The sequence below is a fragment of the Gavialis gangeticus genome, unplaced genomic scaffold, assembly GCF_001723915.1.
Source record: "Gavialis gangeticus isolate Ggan-Ray unplaced genomic scaffold, GavGan_comp1, whole genome shotgun sequence".
In the NCBI taxonomy this organism is placed as follows: domain Eukaryota; kingdom Metazoa; phylum Chordata; order Crocodylia; family Gavialidae; genus Gavialis; species Gavialis gangeticus.
Window position 1 is genome coordinate 65,783,544 of NW_017728994.1, and position 22,854 is coordinate 65,806,397.

At 38.7% G+C, this 22,854-nt stretch overlaps 1 protein-coding gene across 3 annotated transcripts in view; it reads left to right on the forward strand.

Moving 5' to 3' along the window:
• Positions 1 to 17,739, forward strand: part of ACADSB (acyl-CoA dehydrogenase, short/branched chain) — a 48,320-nt gene extending 30,581 nt beyond the window's left edge. For all 3 annotated transcript variants that reach the window (XM_019502957.1, XM_019502958.1, XM_019502956.1), the window contains exons 4-11: positions 164 to 370; positions 4,973 to 5,143; positions 6,693 to 6,818; positions 7,231 to 7,323; positions 11,177 to 11,266; positions 13,273 to 13,410; positions 14,393 to 14,492; positions 15,759 to 17,739. In XM_019502957.1, the coding sequence (XP_019358502.1) occupies positions 164 to 370; positions 4,973 to 5,143; positions 6,693 to 6,818; positions 7,231 to 7,323; positions 11,177 to 11,266; positions 13,273 to 13,410; positions 14,393 to 14,492; positions 15,759 to 15,829 (996 nt within the window). In that variant the 3' untranslated portion in view covers positions 15,830 to 17,739. The remainder of the gene's footprint in view (positions 1 to 163; positions 371 to 4,972; positions 5,144 to 6,692; positions 6,819 to 7,230; positions 7,324 to 11,176; positions 11,267 to 13,272; positions 13,411 to 14,392; positions 14,493 to 15,758) is intronic.
• Positions 17,740 to 22,854: the final 5,115 nt, after the last annotated feature.

Here is a 22,854-nt window from a genome sequence, read left to right on the forward strand (position 1 = left end):
AAAGATTTGGAGAGATTTTATATTCTCTGACCTATTTTAATTTCTAGGTATCTCCAAGTAATTGTATTTCCTGATACTGAAAGTATTCAAATGATCTTGTCAGCCTCACTTAGTGTCTGTAGGATCCTCCACACAATAGCTGTATTTACATTCTCTCGCTTAGCTGATGGGTATCGAACTTGGGACAGAATGGGGAGGAACTGGATCTTCATTTTTTTCAACCATCCTGGTGGTAGAAGAATTGGCCAAGGTCGATGCAGCAGTAGCTCTTATACCTGAGCTCCAAAATACATTAATTAACAAATTACTTATTGTACATGGAACAGAAAAGCAAAAGAGGACCTACTTGCCCAGACTGGCTAAAGATATGGTGAGTTAAGTATTTTTCTAAATTATAATATAGTTTAACAAGATTTTGTAATGTTAATGTCTTTTTAGGGAATTAAATGATCAAATGCAAGGGTGTCAAACTTACAGCCTACAGGGCTCATAAACCAGGAATTTAGGGGAGGGACAAGTGGGGCAGGGCCTGCTGCTAAAATCTGAGCCATGGAGCCCTATTGGAGGCACATGTTGGCAGCAGAGGGCAAGCAACAACTGCGTTAACTGTGCTACCACTGCATCTGGCCCAGGGCGGGGTGAATTTGACATTCCTGATTTACTGCAGTATAAGGCAACATCATATATTAGCATGGACATTTTTTAATATCATCATTCTTAGAGAGGTGGTTCCACAGTAGTCAGAAGTCAGCCAGAAGGTAGGGCAGGGTGGCACCTTAGGGCTCCTATAGATGTGCACAGAGCCTGTTCTGCTGAGCTGGAAATCCAGCATGATTAATGGAGTGTGCTGGAGCAGGAAAATTGACACACCCCAGCAGCCTTCCGCGTCATGTGTATCGGCATCCCCGCACGTCTCCACGCTGAAAAAATGGCAACAGTGCACTTTGACATAAAACACATACAATGGGCTTTAGCTTGAAGTGCCCCGCCGCCGTTTCTTCAGTGTGGGGACACTGATACACGTGACGTGTGGGCAGTTTCAATTAGCACGGCTCGCTAATTAAAGCACCCAGCACTATGTCCCACAACGCATGTAAAGATGCCCTTAAAGACTACCTGGTTCAGAGAAGCATGAGACTTCATATGGCATTGGTACACATAACGATCCAATTTAAATGCAGTTAGACCTGAAGTAGATGGACTTACAGACTTCCTAAATGGGTTTCAAGTTAATTGAAATGGTTCAAAAGTACAGAGTGTTTATAAAATCCTTGTGCAACTTTAAACTTTAATAACTGGATATACACATGATAGAAGCAAACTGTAAACGGTGATTGAAAACGTAAAGATTTTAGCATTGTGTAAGCTAGGCATAGGGTAAGGATCACAAATGCAATTCATGAAATCACTCAGCAGCAAAATGTTTTCTATGAGTTGGAAAATTGGATTGAACGATGTATCACGACAGATGGCAGTTATGTTGAAATCTAGACATTTGAGCTGTATTGTGTTAAAACTTGGTGAATTAGTCTTTCAATTGTTGTGTATAGTTTGTTTCTATCATGTGTACATCCAAAGTTATTAATGTTTAAATTTGCGCAAGGGCTTTATAAACATCCTGTATACCTAAAATAGCAAGCACTATTTTGAACTGGTTCAGTGTTGTGTGGACACCAAGCATTCTGTGACACAAGTATGGTTGGTCCTCCAGACATCCCATACTGCATTGCTCCACCCTTCTTCCCCTCCCTGCCCCGCCCCCAGCTGCATACCAAAGCAGTCCATTGCAGCACTTTACTGCCTCCACCCCTGCTTTTTTCCCCTTTCTGTTGGTACTTTTTTATTGATGAGCATCCCTGCTCTGCTTGTTTGTCAGTCACTACTTGACTGTGGCCTCTCATCATGTCCCACCCCAGCCTCTGGGAATCCAAAAGTGCAGCTCCAACCTCTCTCCTCCATCTCCCCAAATTAAGCAGGCACACTGCAGACTTTGGTCAATTGTGGGCTATTGAAGTTTATTGAACTCATATTTAGGAGAAAGGGAAGTCGAATATTGAGCACACCCCAAGCCACAGCTCACCCACACCTGGGCCCTCCAAAGCATGGGTGCAAGTACTCACCACCACCCCCTTTATTCACCCACTGGAAGGCTGGGTGCTGGCTGCCATCCTTCAGTGCTGGAGCCATGGCACTTCACACACAACTGTGGATCAGTTTCCAACCAGTGACATTTGGAAATGATCAATTGTTATATGCGTCCGCACCCTGCAGGCAGCAGCTTAGTTTGCTGGATGCTGTTGCCTATGAAAGCTTATGTCTTAACATACATAAGAGTTGAACTGTTCTAAAATGTCACTGATTGGGAACTGGTTTACATTTGTTGTGGAACAGGGTGTGGACACAAGTAAGAAGCCTTCGGATTCAAGACGCAACTTAAAAAACTTACTGTTAGTGGCTCTAATGCACGCTCTGAATATCTGTAGCAGTCAGCATTCAAAATTCTGAGGTAGGTCCATGATTTGTTCTGGCTGAACAGTAAAAGTAAATACCATGTTTATGGACAGAGCCAATAAACAGTGGGACTGGAGTGAACAACACTTGAAATAATGATTTTGATAGAGAAACAGCAGACATATCCCTTATTTTACCACAGAACTGGACATACGTTATTAGTACTTAGTAGGGAGTGTCACCAACCACTATGATTTTACTGCAAACTTTGTGATATCTTCTGTTTAAAAGAAGTTTAATTTTTTAAAGAAACTTCTAGCACTCTTGCTTTCAGGAAAGTATCTTGTATGGAGCTGAGACTGGAACATTTGTCCTTAGTCTCAAAAATGTAGATCTCTAATCACTTGTTCAAGAGGCAGTCTCTTCTGTCTTCAGTGAATAGTAGCTGATTTGACAAATGGGAGGGGGGAAAAAAACATTCTTTACTGGAAGAAGTCAGTGAGTTCGTTCAACCCGGCTCTGCAGTGTCTGTATAGACCGGGCACTTCAGCAGGGCTTTTTGGCTGTTTTATCAAAAGCTGATTCAATCAGTTATTAGATAAAAGCACCAAAATCTTTCCTGCAGGGGGGCTGGACCCAATGATCTCATGAGATCCCTTCCAGCCCTAAACTTCTGTGAATCTGTATAAAAAGCTCCACTAAAGCTCCCAATCTATACAAATGTTAAGAGAGCTAGGTCCAACTAATGTGATGCCTCTTCTGGGCATGTGTGGGACTTGGCACAGGAGCATGCGTAGTTTCTGGTTCCCTCCTCCCCCCTCCCACTGCAACCAGCAGAACCCCACTGGGGATCTGGTGCTGGGCCCGAGGGGCAAGTTCCCCCCCCCCCAGCCACCCAGAATGATATTGCTCTGGCTAGGGAGCAGAAGGGCAGGGAAAACCCTGCTTGTTGGAGCAGATGGCACAGCCAAGGGCTGCAAAGCATCCTGGGATGCTGGGAGACTGAGTAAACTTGAACCAGGAGGGGATCTGGGACAGAAGTTCCATAAACCAGTTTGACCTAAATCAGTTAAGTCTGATACTACATCCAACTAGGTTTATCTTAAACCAGTTTCGGCCATTTTGAAAATGGTTTATGTGCACTGAACTTCTGTTTTTTTACAGGTTTAAACCAGTTTCTGATCACTAAACTTAACCCTAGTGTTGTGAAATGTTTCCCTTGCCCTAGTGTCCTTAGTCCCAGTGTTATGAAATGTTTCTCTTGACTTATTAGGGTCTTTAAGTAACTGTATATTTTCCCTTGTATAAAAGTTAACTTTATCTAAATCTGTGGTTCTCAACTTTTTTAGACTCAAGGCACACCTCAGAAAATACCAGTTCTTAGTTTTCACTGTTTTTTGACTTCACAAAAATAATAGACAAATTCTTCCGGTGTAGAGATCTCAGAAAGGCCACAACCAGTTAGAATATCCTTGTCACTGTAGATTCCCCCTTGAAATCTCTGGGTTTATCTTGTGAATCATGTTTGTACACCTAACAGTGCTAATATTGAGTAGCACCTCGTGATGCCCTTGAAAAGATCTCAAAGCACCTTGGTTGAGAATCACTGATCTAGGTGTATTAACATTAGTGTGAGAAGAAAATGTACAGGCACCCCTGCTTAATGCTGTTTCGCTTAGCGCTGTTTTGCTATAACGCTCATCGTTATAACGCTCTCGGTCACCACCTTGGGTCATTAAAAATGCTTGTGGTTGCCATCTTGGTTCATCAAATACTTTTGGTTTCGCTTAACACTTGTTTTGCTTAACGCTCATTTTGTCAGGAACCAATTAGGAGTGCTAAGCAGGGGTTGCCTGTACCTGGTTACACTTAGCACGCTTAGCAAGTTTCATTATAACGCTCACAGTCACCATCTTGGGTCACGAAAAACACTTGTAGTTGCCATCTTGGGTCGTCAGGTACTTTCCGGTTTGCTTAGCATTCATTTCGCTTAACGCCTGCTTTTTCAGGAACCAATTAAGAGCGCTAAGTGGGGGTTGCCTGTAGATTTTTTAAAAGCAGTAGTATTATAAAACACCTTCCAACATGCATACCTGGGATTCCTTCTGTGACAAATGTTATTTTTTCGTACTTGTGTGCTGTAAAGTGTTTTATCCAAAATGATTTGCTGATATGAAGGGTATTTAGAATACAAAGTATTAGGTCTGTTTTACAAATAGCTTAACTAGAAGTATAGAGAGGTTACAAAGTATGCTAAAATTACAGAAAGAATCACTGTAGCAGAATAGGGAGGATGTCCCAAAGGTCATGACTTTGCTTCCTTCTTTTTACCTCTAGGTTAGCCTCCCTTCATATCTGTAAACTTAACTTTGCCACTACCCACAACATGCACATTAAAAAGTAATTTAAATATTTAACAAGATTGATTACTTATGCCCACTTTGCTTTTAAACTTTGTTAATGTTTATAGTGCAAATATTTTACATAAAATCTATAATATAGTTTTCCTTTTAATCAACAGGTGGGCAGTTTCTGTCTTTCAGAGGCTGGATCTGGCAGTGATGCATTTTCTTTAAAGACTCGCGCTGAAAAGAAGGGAGATTATTACATTATCAATGGCTCAAAGATGTGGATTAGCTCTGCGGAGCAGGCTGGAATGTTTTACGTCATGGCAAATGTAGATCCTTCTTTAGTAAGTTGCTAAGGAATAGCTAGGGCTGTTTCTTGTGATAGTTGGTAATATCATGACACTGCTACTCATTTTGTGGTGTGAAGGTTAATATTCTTTGCCCTATGGCAGATAAACCTTCAAAAATTAGCTCTATTTCCTGAACAAAAATGGAGACCCTCACAAATAGTTTAACACAGTGGTGTTATCCAGCCCTTGGGGCCAGAGAGGTTGAACACCACTGACTTAACACATTTCGTCCTGCCTTTGACAAAACAAAAGAGTCAAAAAGTAAGCCCAGATTATGGCCACAAAGGGTGCGTCTAGACATGCATTAATGTGCTTTGGTTAATGTGCATTAAATCTAGTACCCCCGTACTAGGAAAATGCACAATAGCCTATCTTAATGCACATTAACTAAAGAGCACTTTTTTAGCGATACTTTAATGCACATTAAAATAAGATAATGCACATAAAAGTGCACATGTAGACATGCCCAAAAAGCATTGGTACAGTAAACTGTAGGGCAGGTAGCTCATGTAGCCTTTCTGAAAAGGTAGATGTGATGTTTTCGTCGTTTGTCATTTTGATTTTACGGCAAAAGTTAAAATCCCAATTTGCCTGTTTTGGAATGTGAATATATTTCTACAGGTTATTTTAGTGTTAGATTTAGTGTTTAAGATAACTTGTGTTCTTTTGTTCAAAACAGGTACCTTCTATGCCCATTGCTTGTGAGTATGATAACACTGCAGGGCTAAGGTTTGAAAACTGGGGATTTCTGCACATTAATGCAAGTACAGGATTACCACTCCAACCATTAAGAAACCTTAAAGGTTATCCAGTCAGAGAATAACAGAAACAATACTAACTGTTGCTATCTTTTCACATTGAATTAACTATCATTTAAAAAATAGGAAGAGAGGGACTGTGGTCTGAAGTGTCAGCCACCAGTGATGAGGGGGAGCTGAAGTATGTTGGGTACTCTGCTATCCAGGCCCTCAGCTGGTTATGCAGAATGCTTTCAGCACCCACCAGATACTGCTGTTAGCTGAAAATCTCCAACTCTGCATCAGTAGATCCACATGTTTGAAGCAGAATATTTGTGCACAGAACATAACTTGCAAAACAAGAGTTATAGTTCCTACAGATGAATCTCCCTTCCCCACCCCTCCCCTCCTCTCCTCTCTTCAGTTTTTGTGTCCAGTATCAGAGCTGCTCTTGGTGGCTGGAACAGGGGGAATGGTGGCATGCAGAATTGGGAGGGCGCAGCCTCATAAAATTGCTCATTGCTTATAAAATCTTCAGAGAATTTATCTGTGTTCAGTGAGCATATTTTAAAAGTTGTGTAACATGGTCAATTTTCAGCATTTTTTTGTCCCATGAGGACAGCCAGAAGCATTTCCTTAGTCCTTATTAAATTCTGTTCGCAGCAGATATTGCTGAGGAAACAAAATAGTTGATAATGCCACATTTTGCATATTAATATAAGATTCAAGAGGTTTAAATTGTGAGATGGGGAAATCAGTTAATCAAAAATTACTGATTAGATGCTTTGTTTTTATTTATTCCTTAGGGATATAGGGGAATTACATGCTTCATAGTAGATCGTGATACAGAGGGACTACGTGTAGGGAAGAAAGAGGATAAACTGGGACTCAGAGCATCTTCTACATGCCCAGTAACATTTGAAAATGTTAAGGTACAGTAAGTGTTCTAAAGCCTCTGATGGAAGTTTAGTGATTTTGAAGTGTGTTTTATGTATGATAAAGTTACAGGAAAGAAAGCTCAATAAGGGCTTGATTTTTCACAGGCTGAATCTTGTGAAGGTGCTGCAGCTACCCAGCACTCCTGAGGATCATCTTACCTCAGTGTTAGAAGTTTCTACTAATGGGCCAATTTTGAATACTCTTTTCTCTCTCCCTATTTATAATCCTGTGTGCTGGCAAGGGTTCTACAAAAGTGCTATGGGAATCAAATTCCCTTTTTTATATCGTTGCCTTCAGTTATAAGGTGTATTAAATAAAACATGTACCCTGATTCAGCTGTGAGCGCTCCTAGCAGTTGCAGAACAGAAGAGAACAAGGAGTAATTGAGTGATTTTTATTCTTTAGGTTCCCGAGACCAGTATCCTGGGACAGCTTGGCCAAGGCTATAAGTATGCAATCGGAATGTTAAATCAGGGCAGAATAGGTATTGCTGCGCAGGTGGGTAACCTTGTTTAATGTGATAGTTCTGTAGTTTGAATTGGGACTGAAACCTTTAAAACGTAAGAGATTGGAAGAGGTAAATGATAAAGAAAATTCTCTATAAAAAGACTCTGTGTTGCCACCAGATGTCACTCTTTCTTTATGTAAGGTGAAGCCGTAATATTTGGCATAGAGCTAGTGGGGGATGGAAGGGCTGCGCAGCCTCCACTTCTCCATACTCATGTCTAGCTGTACACGCTGAAGGTCTGGGTGACCTCTCATGCATACACCAGGATCCAAAAGGTTCAACGGTTGCCTACTACATATGCTGAAATGTCAGTCAATGGCAGAATTTTGGCTCCATGAGAACCATAGTCCATTAAATAGCAATTATTCTCCAATGATAAACTTCCAAATTTTGAAATGTATCTAGAATGTTAGCTTACGTTTTATGTATTGTTTCCAACAGCAACCTCAGCTCTTTAGCCGACACTGAATATAACACTGTAAAAATAATACTTAGCACCTCTCAAATTGATTTTAGGGATGCTGAGTGAAGTTTCATATTTGCTTTTCGTCTTAATTAGGCTTTCACATCAGCTTGTTTAGAAGTAGTTCCAAAACATGAAATGATACTTTGTAACAGAAATCCACTGAATCAGTGGTACTGTACAACATTTTTGACAAAAATGTCAGCTGGCTTTTTTGATGATTTAAAGAAAAAATATCTGGTTATAAACCCAATTCAGATACCAAAATTTCAGTTGATTTCAGTGGATGCAGAATCCAGCTCTATAGATTATGAAGCTTTTGAATTACTTGATTTATATTTAAAAAATGTAATTCAGGAGTATTTTGCTAAAGAAATAGATATGTCAAGTTGGGTGTGGTGCATCTGTGCTTATAATTTTAAAGGTTGTTTATTTTCCTTTTCCTTTCCAAATTGCTGGTAGACAACTCAGGTCCTAGGCTTTCCATATAGTGAGGTAGAGCAATGCTACTTCAAGTCTGCTTTTCCATCATTTTTAAAGATCATCTGTGATTAAACTTTGTCATATATGGCCTTAAAACTAGAGAACTGGGGCCCATTGTTCCCAGAGATATAAATAATATAGATGTTCTGGCAATAAACTACACTGGCTGGGTTTTACTCTAATTAATGTACCCTAATTAAAAGTTAAGGTCAGGTAGTTGTTATATCTTAGTTAATACTTTTTGACACCTTCAAATAAAGAGAAATGTGCTTGAATGAACAAGAACAGCAGTTTTAAAAACCCTGTAGTATTGAATTTAGTTTTGGAGTAGTAATAGTAAAAGGTAATGAACATCTTATAAAAATATGATTGTGGCTAAGAAAACAGTTTCAGATAGTTGTGATGTAAAGTAGACATACATGATGTTGTATATGCTAAAGTTTATATGATTTGTTTCTTTACAGCAATGCAATGGAATCCTGTAGTGTAGCGTGTGGCTAATTAGGATTGCTACAATCAGACTTTTTATACTGCTTCTCCATATGTTGTTTGAGCTGTACTGCCATGAGGAAATGTCTAGGGAATTTGGGATAACCTAAGCTCTTCTGTATAGCTTTCTGATATGTATGAAGTCTCTCTCTTATGTTCTTGCTGCTGTGGCTTTTTTCCCTCATGCTGAGAAGTGGCATTTGCATTCAAGTTAACTACCTTGTCTTCCCAAGGATCTGTAAAGCACCCGGCATTTATTTGGACACCATGTCAAAGCTGACTGTAGTGTGATCAAATAGCTGACTATCATCATTTAGTAACTTGCCTTTACATATTATTCATCCATGTACTTTGTGCTGTTAAAGTTCTATGTAGTTCCAATTTTGAAATCATAACTATTCTTATTTATTTCATGTTTGGCTCCCTTTTAATCTGGTGTGGGATGTTTTTTGGTTGTGTGTTTCTTTTAGTTGCACTTTCCATCTTTGCTCCCGTTAGAAGCAGCAGTAAGTACAGCATGCAGAAAGAGCAGCTAGATAAGAATGAAAGCAACTAGGTTCCTAATTCCTCACTTATCCACTGCATGATACTCCCTCTTTTTAGAAGTGGACCTTCGAAAGGTCACTAATTCCTTGTGGGATCTTTTCTTCAAGCTTATTTTTGTAATGAAACCTGCTTCCTGTGTTTTTATATTTTTTTCAGACCTAGACCAGCCTATGAGAAGCTGGGACAGATACAAACGCTGTTTTCAAAAGGGGTTCTTCATAACTGTCTGTTTTATTTTCCCATCAAACTAACCAACAGTTTGAACTGGAGTTCAAAATGCCACCTTTACCAGTTAGGTTCTGCTCTTGATGCATGTATAACTCCTTGTAACTTAACATAAATGGAAGATTATGATCTGATACTGACGAAAAACTCTGCACTATCCCTCTGGCATTCAGTCCTGAGTCATTAGGTAGAGAGAAGAGTTTAAATGGTTTCACTTAACATGTTAGATATTTGAGACAGGGCCTCAAAGGCTCAAGAAACTGGCATGGCAAGAAACCTTTCATTTTTAGGCCCCTGGTTAATCGTATTTTATCGTGTGATTAATGTGTTAATCGTACAATAAATGGCAACATGCCACACATGCAAGATATTTAAGAGGCAATAAAATGCCAAACTATCCCTAAATATTCCATGAAATGTGGAACATCTTTGTGGCTGCTTTATATCACTCTTAATTTTGAACACGTGGCATGTAGGTTTCTAGGTATAGTGTGTGCAGTCTAGCTGCATGTGCACCCTTTGAATATGCCAGCCTGTGGGGAGCTAACATATTCAAAGGGCAGTGGTGTTGCAGTGGTTTCAATAGTTTCGGGCCCAGAAAGTCCAAATGGGTGAGCATCTCCCCAGTGTTGGGCTCGTACTAACCCAGGACCTTAAGAAAAGCAGATGTAGAGTCTGGCTTGAAGGAACTGGTTTCCAGTGCTGGGCTACACAGCTTGCCTTTCATATTCCTGGCAGATTGGAGCCTGCCTCAGGAACCATGTTCCAATGGCAGGGTTCCTACACTGGCAATCGCATGGTTGGTATTGGAGGAATTTGGTCCCCGGTCCTAGAAATCATGCATCCTACCATGCGTGTCTGGCATTGCAGGATGCACAGCTTTAGGGATCAGGCATAAAAGATCTCAGTCATACAATTATATTAGCATTTGCCATGATCCTAGCCACCGATTTTAGCCCAGTTCACCTAGATAATTCAAAGTTTGTATTCTGTTTGCTGGTCTATATGAAATGAGCTGAAGTGTTTATATCATAACTGGCTCCCTTTTTTTTGCAGTGGATGACTTGCATGTTACTTGATTATACTAAACTTGATTGTTACTAAACTTCTTGATTGTAATTTGCAATTTCTTAGAGTAGTATGTATATTTATTTACTGCTTAACATACAGTAATTTTACTGTTTAAAAGTGATTGCGTTCTAAGATCCCTGAAGACCCCTGAATTTTGCACAAAATTCGCTACGTTTTTACTGATACCACGCCTTGATTTACAGGATTTCATTGTACATGCAGATGGTTATATAATAGGCTAATTCCTTAAGAAGACTTTTTATCATTATTCACCTAGACAGGAATTCTAATTGTAGTAAAACTTAGGCTGACAAAATTCTGAGCTGATATGTCATTGTATTTTCTGTTTCCATCATCTTTAGTTTCATTGTTCCTTGTGCTGCACACAGCATATTTCTTTTTTTCTGAAGAAGAAAACAAAGCTTATCTCCTTGAATGCCAAAATTTTTTTTAAAAGCGCACCATCTGTCCAGAAAAAGAATTACTGTAATGATTCCCTCCACTGGGTACATTAAATATACAAATTATTTACTCAATATAATCTTTGTTTTTCTGTTTATTCGCAGATGTTGGGGTTGGCACAGGGATGTTTTGACCAAACTCTTCCATATACAAAGGACCGAGTCCAGTTTGGGAAAAGCATATTTGATTTCCAGGTACATATGAATGTATATATTAAAAGTGATCTATTTTAATAACCAAGTAGTAATTATCCCAATAGAGGATGTCAGCAATAAATAATATAATTACATAACTGTAGTGCTTTCTGGCTGTATAAAACTTCTCAAAGTCTATAAATTGCAGATTCAGAAAAATTTCAGGAGATTCTTAGTTTGGTATGTAAAATATACAGACCTAATGATATATCTGGTTTTACAGATATTTTGTATGCCAAGCAACACTTTAGTTTAATCTGATACTATTGTTTACAATAAAAAGAATAAAGTATGTCCACTACCTTTAAAATAATACACTAGAACTAGTGTCATTTTTTTGTCCTTGCTGTAAATTTGTTTACATCTTTAGGCCATATTATCCACAGGGTAGGGACAGATATTTTCTCTCTAGACACTGAAAATACTAAAAAAGATAAGGAGAAACTGAAGAAAGTTTAATGATGATAGTCTGTGCTTTCTACAAAGACAGTTCTCTTGAAATCCGTATCTTAAAATGAAACAAGATTATCTAATTTGTTGCAAAAATGATGTATAGGTTAATAAGGAAGATGTATAATTGAAATTACTATAGTGATTTTCTTGTTCAAAGGAAAGTAGGTCTCTGAAGGGAAGGAACATTAGTACTACAGATACTTTATAAAAAATTTAGGAAGGACCCAGAGATTGCTAGGAAATTAGTAGAAATGGGTCCCTTGAAAGGAAATGAATTTCATAATTGCCTTGTAATTTTGTTATTTTGACCTTTACATATTTTTGCAAATTTTAGGGAGCACAATAGTGTTAATGTTGGGTGAGTAATAATGTGTTTAGAAAGATTTCAGGGTATTGGGCAGTAAGCTGGATCCTTTAAATGTTCATTGCCAAGCAACTTAATTTTGGAGCCTTTCAAAAAAAATAAGGGGGGTTTCTTTTTTTTAAAGAAAGCACAATATGATTGTAATGTGTAATTGGATTAATAAATTGTACTTTTGACCTTAACGCTTTTGTTACGTTACTTTCTTTCTCTTTTTTTTAAGTTATGACCAAAAGTGAGAATCTGCTGCACAGGGTAGTAGCTCAGTTTTGACTAATTTTAAGAAGATCGTGAAAGTGTGGCTTCTCCCCTGCAGACTGCATTCTTCAATAGGTTGCCAGAAGAGATGTATACTTGGGTGGGATATTGAGGATAGGCTTTTATCCTGCCTTAAATTTTAATGTCTTAGACTGGCTTATGGATGTAGACATTTTTCTCTCCCCACCCCTTGCTTTCCCTGTTCTTCTCTATACCCATCATATTTCCTTGTGCTCTCTTGTTCTCTCATCCTTCCATAAGCACCATTCTCCTTCTGCCACCTTCAAAGCTCTCCATGCTAAAAGAGATAGTATAGCTACTGCTACTCAACACACTGGCATCGCATTTTACCACATTTAACCTGTCAGAGGAGAAGAAAGGAGAGAGATACCTTTCCCCTCTGAGATGTAAATAGATCCCTCCCAAACTAAACAAACAACTCCTGTTGTCTTCTACCAGACAGTGTCTGGATAAATAATAGGTCTATTTTATGTTTCAAACATTTTTTAATAGTTGTAAGCTTGATAGGGCATATACACATGAGAACAACTAAGTAAAGCACGGCCCACTGTTGCTACAGGTAGTCAAAGAGAAGGAAATGAAAACAAGGAGAAAACAAAACATTGCAATTTGCCTTTAGAAGGCACAGACCACACTATGCAGCACAATTCCTCACATTCCTCATCTGGTCAAATGTATGTGGTATCAGTACATGAGCTTTCCTCAGCCTGATCCGGGAAAAAAGAACTCCAGTGAGCACCAAATAACTTAAGGTGTCTTCAGCTGGGGAATGTAGATTTGAGTCTTTTGAAAAGCAAAATAAGTAATTTTTTGCCAGAAGCTGCTATTGGATTTAAACTTGAGTTATCTAGGAATAGCATGTTGAATGTTTCTTTGATAAGTTCCATATAATTTGGGAGATGGGTTATTACAGGGAATGCAACATCAGATAGCTCAAGTGGCCACTCAACTGGAAGCTGCCAGGTTGCTGACTTACAACGCCACCCGACTTGCCGAAACTGGAAAGCCATTCATAAAAGAGGCAAGCATGGCCAAATACTATGCTGCAGAGGTAACTCTTTATTTTTTTTTATTGAGGAAGTGCCCTTCACTTTGTTTTAAACATTGATTGATTACTGAATGCATTTCTTTTTTAAATTACTTGCTTTTAAAATCTGTGAATGTGTTCTCCTTGTTTCTAGCTTGCAGTTTTCAGAGTGATGAGGAAGAGAACAACTGAGTGAAAAAGCAACATAAACTCCCTAAATAAGCTATCAAAAACCCAAACAGTAGCACTTAAAAAACAAGTGCATTGTTATGGTCAAGTTCAAGGGTTGGCAGTCTATTGCCCATGGATACGTGGGATCCAGCCTGCAGATGTGGGGCTTTGGAGGCATTGGGCTTTGACTGTTGGTGCTCACTCTGTACTGCTGCGACAACAACCGCTGGCTGCACCAATTTCACCCACCCATTTCTGACCCAGGGTTTGTTGTTTTGGCCCACATTTGGAAAAGGTTGCTTATTCCTGGTCAAGTTGGTTATACCAATATTCACATACCGAGAAGGAAAATACCATTACCACAGGTTTATTAATCACTGTGGTGATATGAGATGGGGGAATTTAATTTGAGGTCATAAAGGCATCCCTTGCACTTCTCCCAGTCAGAACAAGAATGCCAAAATAAGATCTAAAAATGCCTGCAGGAAAATGCAGAATCACTTCATTTTCACGCTAACTGCTGTTTTGACTACACGGAAAGTCTCTTACCTGAGAGGTAATAGGAAAGTACAGCTATTGAAAATAACTGTGACTTCTTGATGTTATGGAGGCAGAGAAATGAAAATGAACTTTATGTTCAAGCACAAATAACATTCTTATAAGTAACACTTCCATAATGTATATGGGATACATGTCAGAAATACTAATCTTTCCTTTTCCCTCCAGTTGTTCCCATCACTGCTTTATTTCTGAAAACAGATACAAAGCTGAAATTTACTCATGTCTTGGCAAAGGTGTATTATTAAATGGTAATTGTGAAATTCATTTTGTATAGGTTGCAACACTGACAACTAGTAAATGTATTGAATGGATGGGTGGAGCAGGATTCACAAAAGATTATCCAGTTGAAAAGTATTACCGAGACTGCAAGATTGGTAAGTAGAAGTTTCTTCCTGAATACGTAAAACAGAATTTAAGATGGTTTGGTTTATAGATTTAGGTTTGAATGAGACGATAGCAACTTGACAAAGATTGCTATCCTTTTAGCTTAATACAGTCACTCAGGTCTGACTGTGATAAGGGTCATACAAGAAAGATGCAAGTCAGTCCATTCTATTTAATTCAGTGTAAATATGGATAAACACTTCACCTTGTTTAATGAGAACATTATTAAGATTCAAAAGAATCAAAGGTACCATTTTTGCAATTGGGTGAAGTTGGCAAGTTAGGAGACTAAGGCCATGTTCAAGTTGCAAGCTTACTATACCCAACATCAGTGCACCCTCTTTCACACTGTACTGCTGCCCATGGGCTCCCTGCTGCACTAAAACGAAGTGTAGCTGCCTCCATGCTGCACTAATTAGCACTGCTGAGTGACAGTGCTAGCTAACCTACCCCGTGCTAGTTAGCCTCCCACAGTGCTATACAGATGTAGTTATATTCCCCATACTTCAGGAGAGAGAATTTGTAGAGCAATTCTGAGCATTTGGGGGTACTGCTGCTGGGTATAGTCTAGATATGACCTAAGTTTGCATTTTCAATATAACTTCTCCTTTTGAAAGTCTAAGAAGATTTTTGATTTAGTCATTGCTTTCAATTTTGCTCTTTGGTTTTTAATTTTAATTGCTGATATTAATTGTAAATATTTTCTATTTTTATTTGAAACATGAGATTTGAAATTCAGGAAAATGCCTTACCCTCAATAATAGCTACATGCTTCATGGTTGTAATAATCAACAGCAAAATATTTTAATAGTTTATGTAAATTACACATTTTTGTACATACAGATGCACCCCCACCCCCCAAATTTAGCTGCTGGAAATTGCAGTGCACGTTATAAGTGAGGAAATATGGTAATAGTAGTTTCTGCCTCAGCAGGTGTGGGGGTGTAACAGCGGCTGCAGACATTTTCTTTTTTCTCCAGCATGCTGAAAAAGCTACTACTCAGTTACTAACTGTTCCTTACCAGTATTTTCAAAGGAGAATCTCTCCTTCTTCATTTTAGCTCTCAAATACAAAGTGCATATATTATTCAGGGGTGTGTTGTACACAAGAAAATACAGTATTAGCTCAGATTCTGGCTACTGTATACTAAATCCTTTGCTTTACAGTTAAAGAGCTCTAATTGGGTCATTAAAGCAAGATCTTAAACCACTGTTAATTTGCTAACTTGAGTTTTATGTCCTTTGATTTGTTTCAGGCACAATATATGAAGGGACTTCGAATATCCAGTTGAGCACCATTGCAAAGTGTATAGCTAAAGAATACTGAAAACCCCAAGGAGCTCTTGATTATTCTAGGGCTGATTTCACTGAAATTTGGAATCAGCATGTCTCAGTGGTGAAATGGTACATTCATTTCCAAATTGTGGGTTAAAAATGCCTGATCATTGAATTTACTTCCTAAGATGCTTCTAAAATAATGAAATCATATAAATGATTGGACTGTTTCAGATTCAAGAAGCATGTCTTGGGTTTGGCAAAAATAAATGAACAATGAAACGAGAGGCCAAATCTTTGGCTTATTTTCACAGTACAAATGGCACTTACCATGATCTCAGCAAGGCAACTGATGATTTTCCCCCAGCACAGAAGAATTACGGTTTGATATAAAAATTGTTGGTTGCCACCTTCTTTCCTTCAGTGGCATGGGACAGGGGAAATGACAAGTACACAGGCATGGGAGGATACAGCTGAGGAGTTCAGCACTCCTTCCTGTTTGTTTGGTGGAGCTTTTTGTCTGGGACTGCTGCAATTGGGATAATTCTGAGAGCAGCCCTTAGCGTGTTCTGAATTGTATCTGGGCAGCTTGGCCCCTGCCAGGCCTAGTTGGGAATATTGAAAGGTGATTAATAGCCACCTGCTAGCCTATCCTCTTCTTAGCTATTAAGGATTTTAATCTAAGAGGCTATTTATATCTCCCTCTTTTAAAAGTTAAAAGTTAAAATCTTTGTAAAATGTGTTAAAGAATCATTCATTTATATAATGAACAGATTAAGTGAAATTTTGCAGAACTATTAGGGCTTTTTGCAAAGGACAGAGAGATAAGGTAGTTAATAGGAAAGCTGTAGGAATACTTATCACTTATGAACCCTTCTATGTTCCATGCTCAGAATTAATGTTTCCCAAACATTAATTCTTATAACCTTCCTGAAGGAAGGTGCAATCAGTTTCCAGATGGGGGAGACTCGCTTGTAGAAATTGAAGTAGCTCAACCAACAGGGATGTTTGTGTCACTTATGTCTCAATGATACAAAGGCTGAAAAGCCTGAATCACAATTTTTCTCCTGTTTGTTGTTTAACAACATTCAGGTTCCTGGTTAGTGTACCCTGATGGGCCTTTTCCCCTCAGAAGTTTCTTCAGTGATCAGAGAACTAGTAAATGTAGATCTCACAAGAATTGAGAGGTTGAGAACTGAGCAACTGAGAGTGATTGAGAACTGTTTACCAGTTTAATGGAAGATAAGCCTTTGCTTAAAATTCAGAATTGAAGTGAAGTTTGAGAGTCCTCCCATTGTCCTCCAGCAAAAACAGAGCAGGGCAGATTTAGCCTTCTTGGTACCCATTTTATAGTATATAAAGAAATAAAAAATGCACAGTGCCATTTTTATTTTTTAAAAATTTTAGAGGTCTCTTTTTTTTTTTTTACTTTTGCTAAGCCAGAAAGGGGGTCGCAGCAGTGATTTTAAAATTTGATACTTCCTTAGTGCCAATCATGTGCTTCTGCTGTGTACTATTCCTCCTTCTATGGTTGTATCTCTTCCTACTTGCCAACAAATGCTTAATAAATCAGGGTGACACTTGTCCCATTGCTGAACAGTATGAGCAGCTCAGGATTATTTGATCAGTGATTTTGGACTGTTTGTAGGTTCATTTTCAGATGAATTCAAAGAAAGTTCAATCAGAATTAAGCCTCATATTCAGTGTACCAATTATCTTGATTTACTGTACTTCAGCTAGCTCAACCAAGACTAGCCACATTGCAAATCACTTGAGCTAGATAGAATGATTTGAAAAGCAGCTGAGGAGCTATTCCAACTTGTGCTCTACTCTCCAATTACATCCCCAGTCTTTCACTAATTTAAGTCAGCAGCACTCAAGCTTCAGCCTGTACCCCCTGACTAGGGACAGAAATTACACAGAACCCAATTTAAGTGATCAGAAACTGGTTTAAACCTGTAACAACAGAAGTTCAGTGTATATAAACCAGTTTCAAAATGGCTGAAACTGGTATAAGATAAACCTGGTTGAGTGTAGCATCAGACTTAACTGATTTAGGTCAAACCAATTTATGAAACTTCTGTCCCTGACCCTTTCCTGATTCAAGTTAAATCAGAGTCCCCCAGCATCCCAACATGCTTTTCAGCCCTGGGCTGTACTGTCTGCTCGAGAGAGCAGGACCGGCCCTGCCCCTCTGATCCCTAGCAGCAAGGGCTGGCTCACTGGCCTCATTGGCTGGCTTACTGCTCCCCCACACCCCAGGCAAAGCCTTGCAGGCTGCTCTGAATTCCATTTTGCCATTAACACTCGGGAATAGTCTCAGCATTAAAATGCTCCTGATGCTGCCCTGTGCCAGAGGCTCCTACGAGTGTCGTGGAGTTGGCTTTTCTGCCTGTCAACAAAGTCTGCTATTTTGGGACTGGAACTCAGAACTGCATTTTACCCCGTTAAGCTGTTGTAAAGTGCTCCTGTGGATTCCCCTTTTGTGCCTTTAGCCAGCCCATGCAAACAATTGCAATGAAACTGCATCTTTAGGAACAAAATGCTATCTTTGGCTTTCTTGAACAGGAAAACACAAATATTGAGATTGTATACGAAGCGCTTGTAGCTTTTTCTCTAAATATAGCATTGGAATCTTGCATCTGCTTTATATTCTCTTAACCTCTCATTTTAAATCATGCCTCAGAACTACACGTTTTGTAAATTTAACTGGGATGTAAATAAAAAAGTGTTGGTCATGCCTTTGTGCGCTTTTATTCTGATTCTTCTTAAAGCTCTGAGTTAAGTATCAATTAAGGAAAGCATTACATTGACAGTATTCAATCGCAGTATTTTATATGATGTCTTCTGTAATCCAGTTTTTTCTTCCATATTTTTCTTGTTTTGCATCAAGATGATATGCTGCTTCTGTAAAATTACTTGTTGTACTTAAGAAAATTAAAAAGAAATGTTTGTTTTTATAGAAAAGTTGTATGAAATATAAAACTGATGACTATGTTTTTTTAAAAGAAACGCATTTTTTGATATATAGATGGAGGCTATAACGTGAACAAATAATGATGAACATGGGGTATTTATAGGATACTAGCCAATTGCCCATCAAGAATGATGGGGGTGAGGGGCAGAGGCCCGTGTCCGGCCCCTGACACTCCCTCCGCCCTTCAGGTCTATCCCTGCTCCCCTGTCTGCCTCCCCATCTCCCCTCGCCAGAGTCCTGCAGAGGTCCATGATTGTGTTAGGTTTGGCCACCAATTTTCTTGAGTTAGTTTTGTAGTCTGACAAGTTTGCACATGCTGAGATGGAGGCCTTAAAAAAAAAAGAAGTAAATAGTTAAGCACTGATGTTGCTTCCAACACTGTAAAGCCTATTTGTGAAGTAGGAAGAGTCCTATTATCATATTAGCCTTGTTCCCTATGATGCTAACTTCAGTAGTTGCTCAAACATCATATTCATGGTTAATTTTTTTCATAAGCTTACACTTATTTATTTGCTTTTACTGCAGAAGAACTAACAATATTTCTTCAAAATCTGTAGCCTCTTTCAGAGAGAGCACCAGACTCAGAACATAAGCACGCCCAATACAACCTCTCTATGGAAAAATAACCTTCTAGCTATTCTTAATTAATAAAAAATCCAAGATGGGCAGAAAACAAGTATGATACTTTCTTCTAAATGTTATTTTTAAGCCATTCCAGAACAGAGTATGTTTTGAATACCATTGCCTAGATAACGTGAAGTTTCATGCTAACGTAACAAAAAGAAATTACAAGAACAATTTCAGTAAAGATGCCAATTCTACAATTATTTGGTATAAAATGACTCGGGTATATAGAAGCAGATCTTTTCTCTAAAGTAAACATTTTTTCCAATCACGTTTGTTAACTGACACACAAGTATGTCACTAATATCAGACAACTTATCTCCTGAAATTGCCACTGGGTCAGTACAACCCAGAGGCAATTTCAAGAAGAAAAGATGAAAGGTGGGGGTGAGAGGAGAGAACAAAACCACGTACATGATGATCAGCCCGGTTTAAATAGCAAGTTTTATATTGAGCTGAATACTATTCAATCTGTCCATTGGCTGAACATTTATGTTAAGGTCAGAGTTGAAAAGAACATCTAACGTGCAACCTTCTGCTTTTCTAATCAAGGGAAGCTTTTTAAATGAGTTATTTTAAATGCATTTAAATTTCCTTAAACTAATAGTAATATTTGTATTGTTTTTCATTCTTGTCAGAGTCATTTTGGATTTAAGTCCTTCTGGTCAGTAGATAATACCTCTGGACTAAATATATATAGCATATATTGTGAAAAGATCAATCTCCAGGTGACTTTTTAAAATACTATTAGATGTGTGTGTGCCCGCACACACATGTTCACACATTTACACACCAGTTCCCTCAATAGCCAAGGAGTCAGAACATAAAACCTGCCATATACTGGGTCAGACTATATGTCCGTCTTGCCCAGTATCCTGTGTCACACAGGACTCAGCCACGTGATCATGTTCATATAACACCCAGCAGCTCCCAGTGAGATTCCTTCCCCCATTGGGAGCGAGGGGGAAGGGGTTGCTGTGTGCAGAGCACTTTCAAACATCTGGCCAAATACATCTAAAAGATGCTTGATGAATGAAACAAGGAAGGAGAACAATTGATGTTTTTCATAATGCTGTCAGACAAGGAAAAAGATCCTAACACTCATCAGGCAGAAAACCTCCAATACAATAATAAAGAAAATCCTTAACTTCCACACCTGCTGTCTTACATAAGGGGGACCATCTGCCCAGGAAGTCAGCAGTTATGAACAGAAGTGTGTGTGCCATGCTTTTCTACCCACCAGAACCAAGGGGCTGCTAACATTAATTACTTGAGAATGCTACATTGGCCACTGTTGTTATTTGCATCCATTAAAAAAAAATCTATTACAAATCAACAGAGCCCAAGGCTCTCCCGTTCCTGTTTGTTAATGGGAGTGGAGGAGAAACACTTCCTATTTGTGAATCAGTCAAAGGAGCCTCAGTAAAAAGAACAAGGTTTAGCTGCTTTTGATCCTGTCCATGGTGGGGAGGTGTTGTCGTGCAGTGTGTTTCATGTGTAGCAGGAGTTGATTCCTTCTCTGGAGATGAACCAGAGGGTTATAGTGAGTGAATGCTTATCTGGCTCAGGGTTGAAAGGGTATTAATGTCTCCCTTGTACTACGTATATATGAGGCCAGATAAGGAAGCAGAACATTTCTTAGGTTTTTCCCGCAGCTGTGCACCTGCAACACTGCTGAAAAATGGATGTCGATTTTCTTTGTATTAGTGCAGTAGTTCTCAAAACCTTTTGGACTCACGGCACCTTTCATTGGACTTAAGTCACCTTCATGACTTTTGTGAATTGAATGGCGTCCAGTTTCAAAAGCTAATTTATTACAGAGCTTATCTCTGTGTGGTGCAGTGGTTGGGAATCAGGTGAGCAGAAAGGAGACTCAGCCTAAGCCTGAGCTGCAGCACCCTGGTTGAGAATCACTGAGAAAAGAGAGGGACATGCTGATTCTGGCTGCGATATGTGCACTGTGTGTTTCATACGTAGAACTTGTCTCTAGTATTTTGAACCAAATGACATGGCTGCTTAGGTTTTGATGAATCTGGAAGAGTTTGCTGCTTAGAGAACTAGCTGGCTGAAGCACTAGCCACATAAAAGCAGTGAGAGTGGTTTAGGGAAATAATTGGAAGAAGAATTACACCTTTATTTGACGGGGTGTTGCCTGCCTTTTGTTATGAAGTTTTAGTTAATGATTCCTTTTGAATCAAGACTGATTCTGGGTATTCATGTAGCAATGAAGTTGAAGATTAAGTTTGCTTTTTCATCTGTATTTATTAAAGAGCCTAATCTTTGCTTTTAGAGGGAAACATCTCAACTAATTTTGGTCTTTACTAAGTCAGGTTATTGTATGTAGGTTCAAGACCACTCCAGCTTGAGTTAACAGGCAGCTTAGTGATTCTTGAGCAGAGACTAGGAATCAGTCTATGTATTGATTACTAAATACCTATCTACTTTAGATAGTACTGGCATTCAGTTTATTGCTGGATACTATTCAAGCTAATGATTTTGACCTACAAAACATTTGGAAGTCCTGTGTATTTTAGAAACCAGCCCCTTTACCTAATGTGTTACTTTGACATACAAAATCAGTGAGGCCTTTTAAAGCAGCCTCAAGATTTGTATATAATTGAAAATCTTTAAACCAGAATTCACTTCTCTTCCTTCATGCTACAAAACCTGTTGGCTTGTCCAGTCAAAAAACCTTCATAGCTATATTGAAAAGTGTGAGTTTTAATCAATATAATTAATCGGAAGACTGCCTAGCCACCTTTACTTCAGTTTAGCTCCAGTCTATTAGAATCAGTTATACTAAAGCTTAATAAAGTGGAATTTGTGTAACTTCCATTACATTGGATTAAAAAACAATTTCCATTTGATGCATCTGATGTAGAGCAGGCCTGAATTTGACTGCTAGTTTTCAGGGCCTGATACAGGCATGTATACACACAATGCAGGCATTTATACATGTGCTCTGGGAGTATATAGGCACCATGACTCCATCTTTTCTTGCAGGGATGAGTTAAATGGAAAAGATGTTAGTTTTTACTGACCTGGCAGAGGGTGCTTTCAAGGATTTTGTGACATTATCTATGGAGGTTTCTGTTGAATGTGTTGAAATTGTGTGTGGAGCTGTTATGATGGGCATAAATCAGAAACTAAAATAAAAAACTAGACTTAAGGGCACTCATCTCATTTTTAGGACACAAAAAGCAGAGAACGTGAGGGCTTGTTTAGTTGCAGAAATTGCATTGGATAAACAAAGGGTTAAACTGGTGCTATTTTTGTGTGTGCAAGCTAAACTGATAAAATCCTGCTATAAACTGGTATAAGTGTTTGTACACAAAGTTGTACCAATTTATACTTTCAAATAAGCGATGGCTTATGTGTAGACCTCCTCTCTGTCAAATATAAAGGAAGATATTCAGAGAACAGTTTGGGAGTTAAACATGTCTAGGACTGAAGTAGCACATTGGTAAGTTTTATAT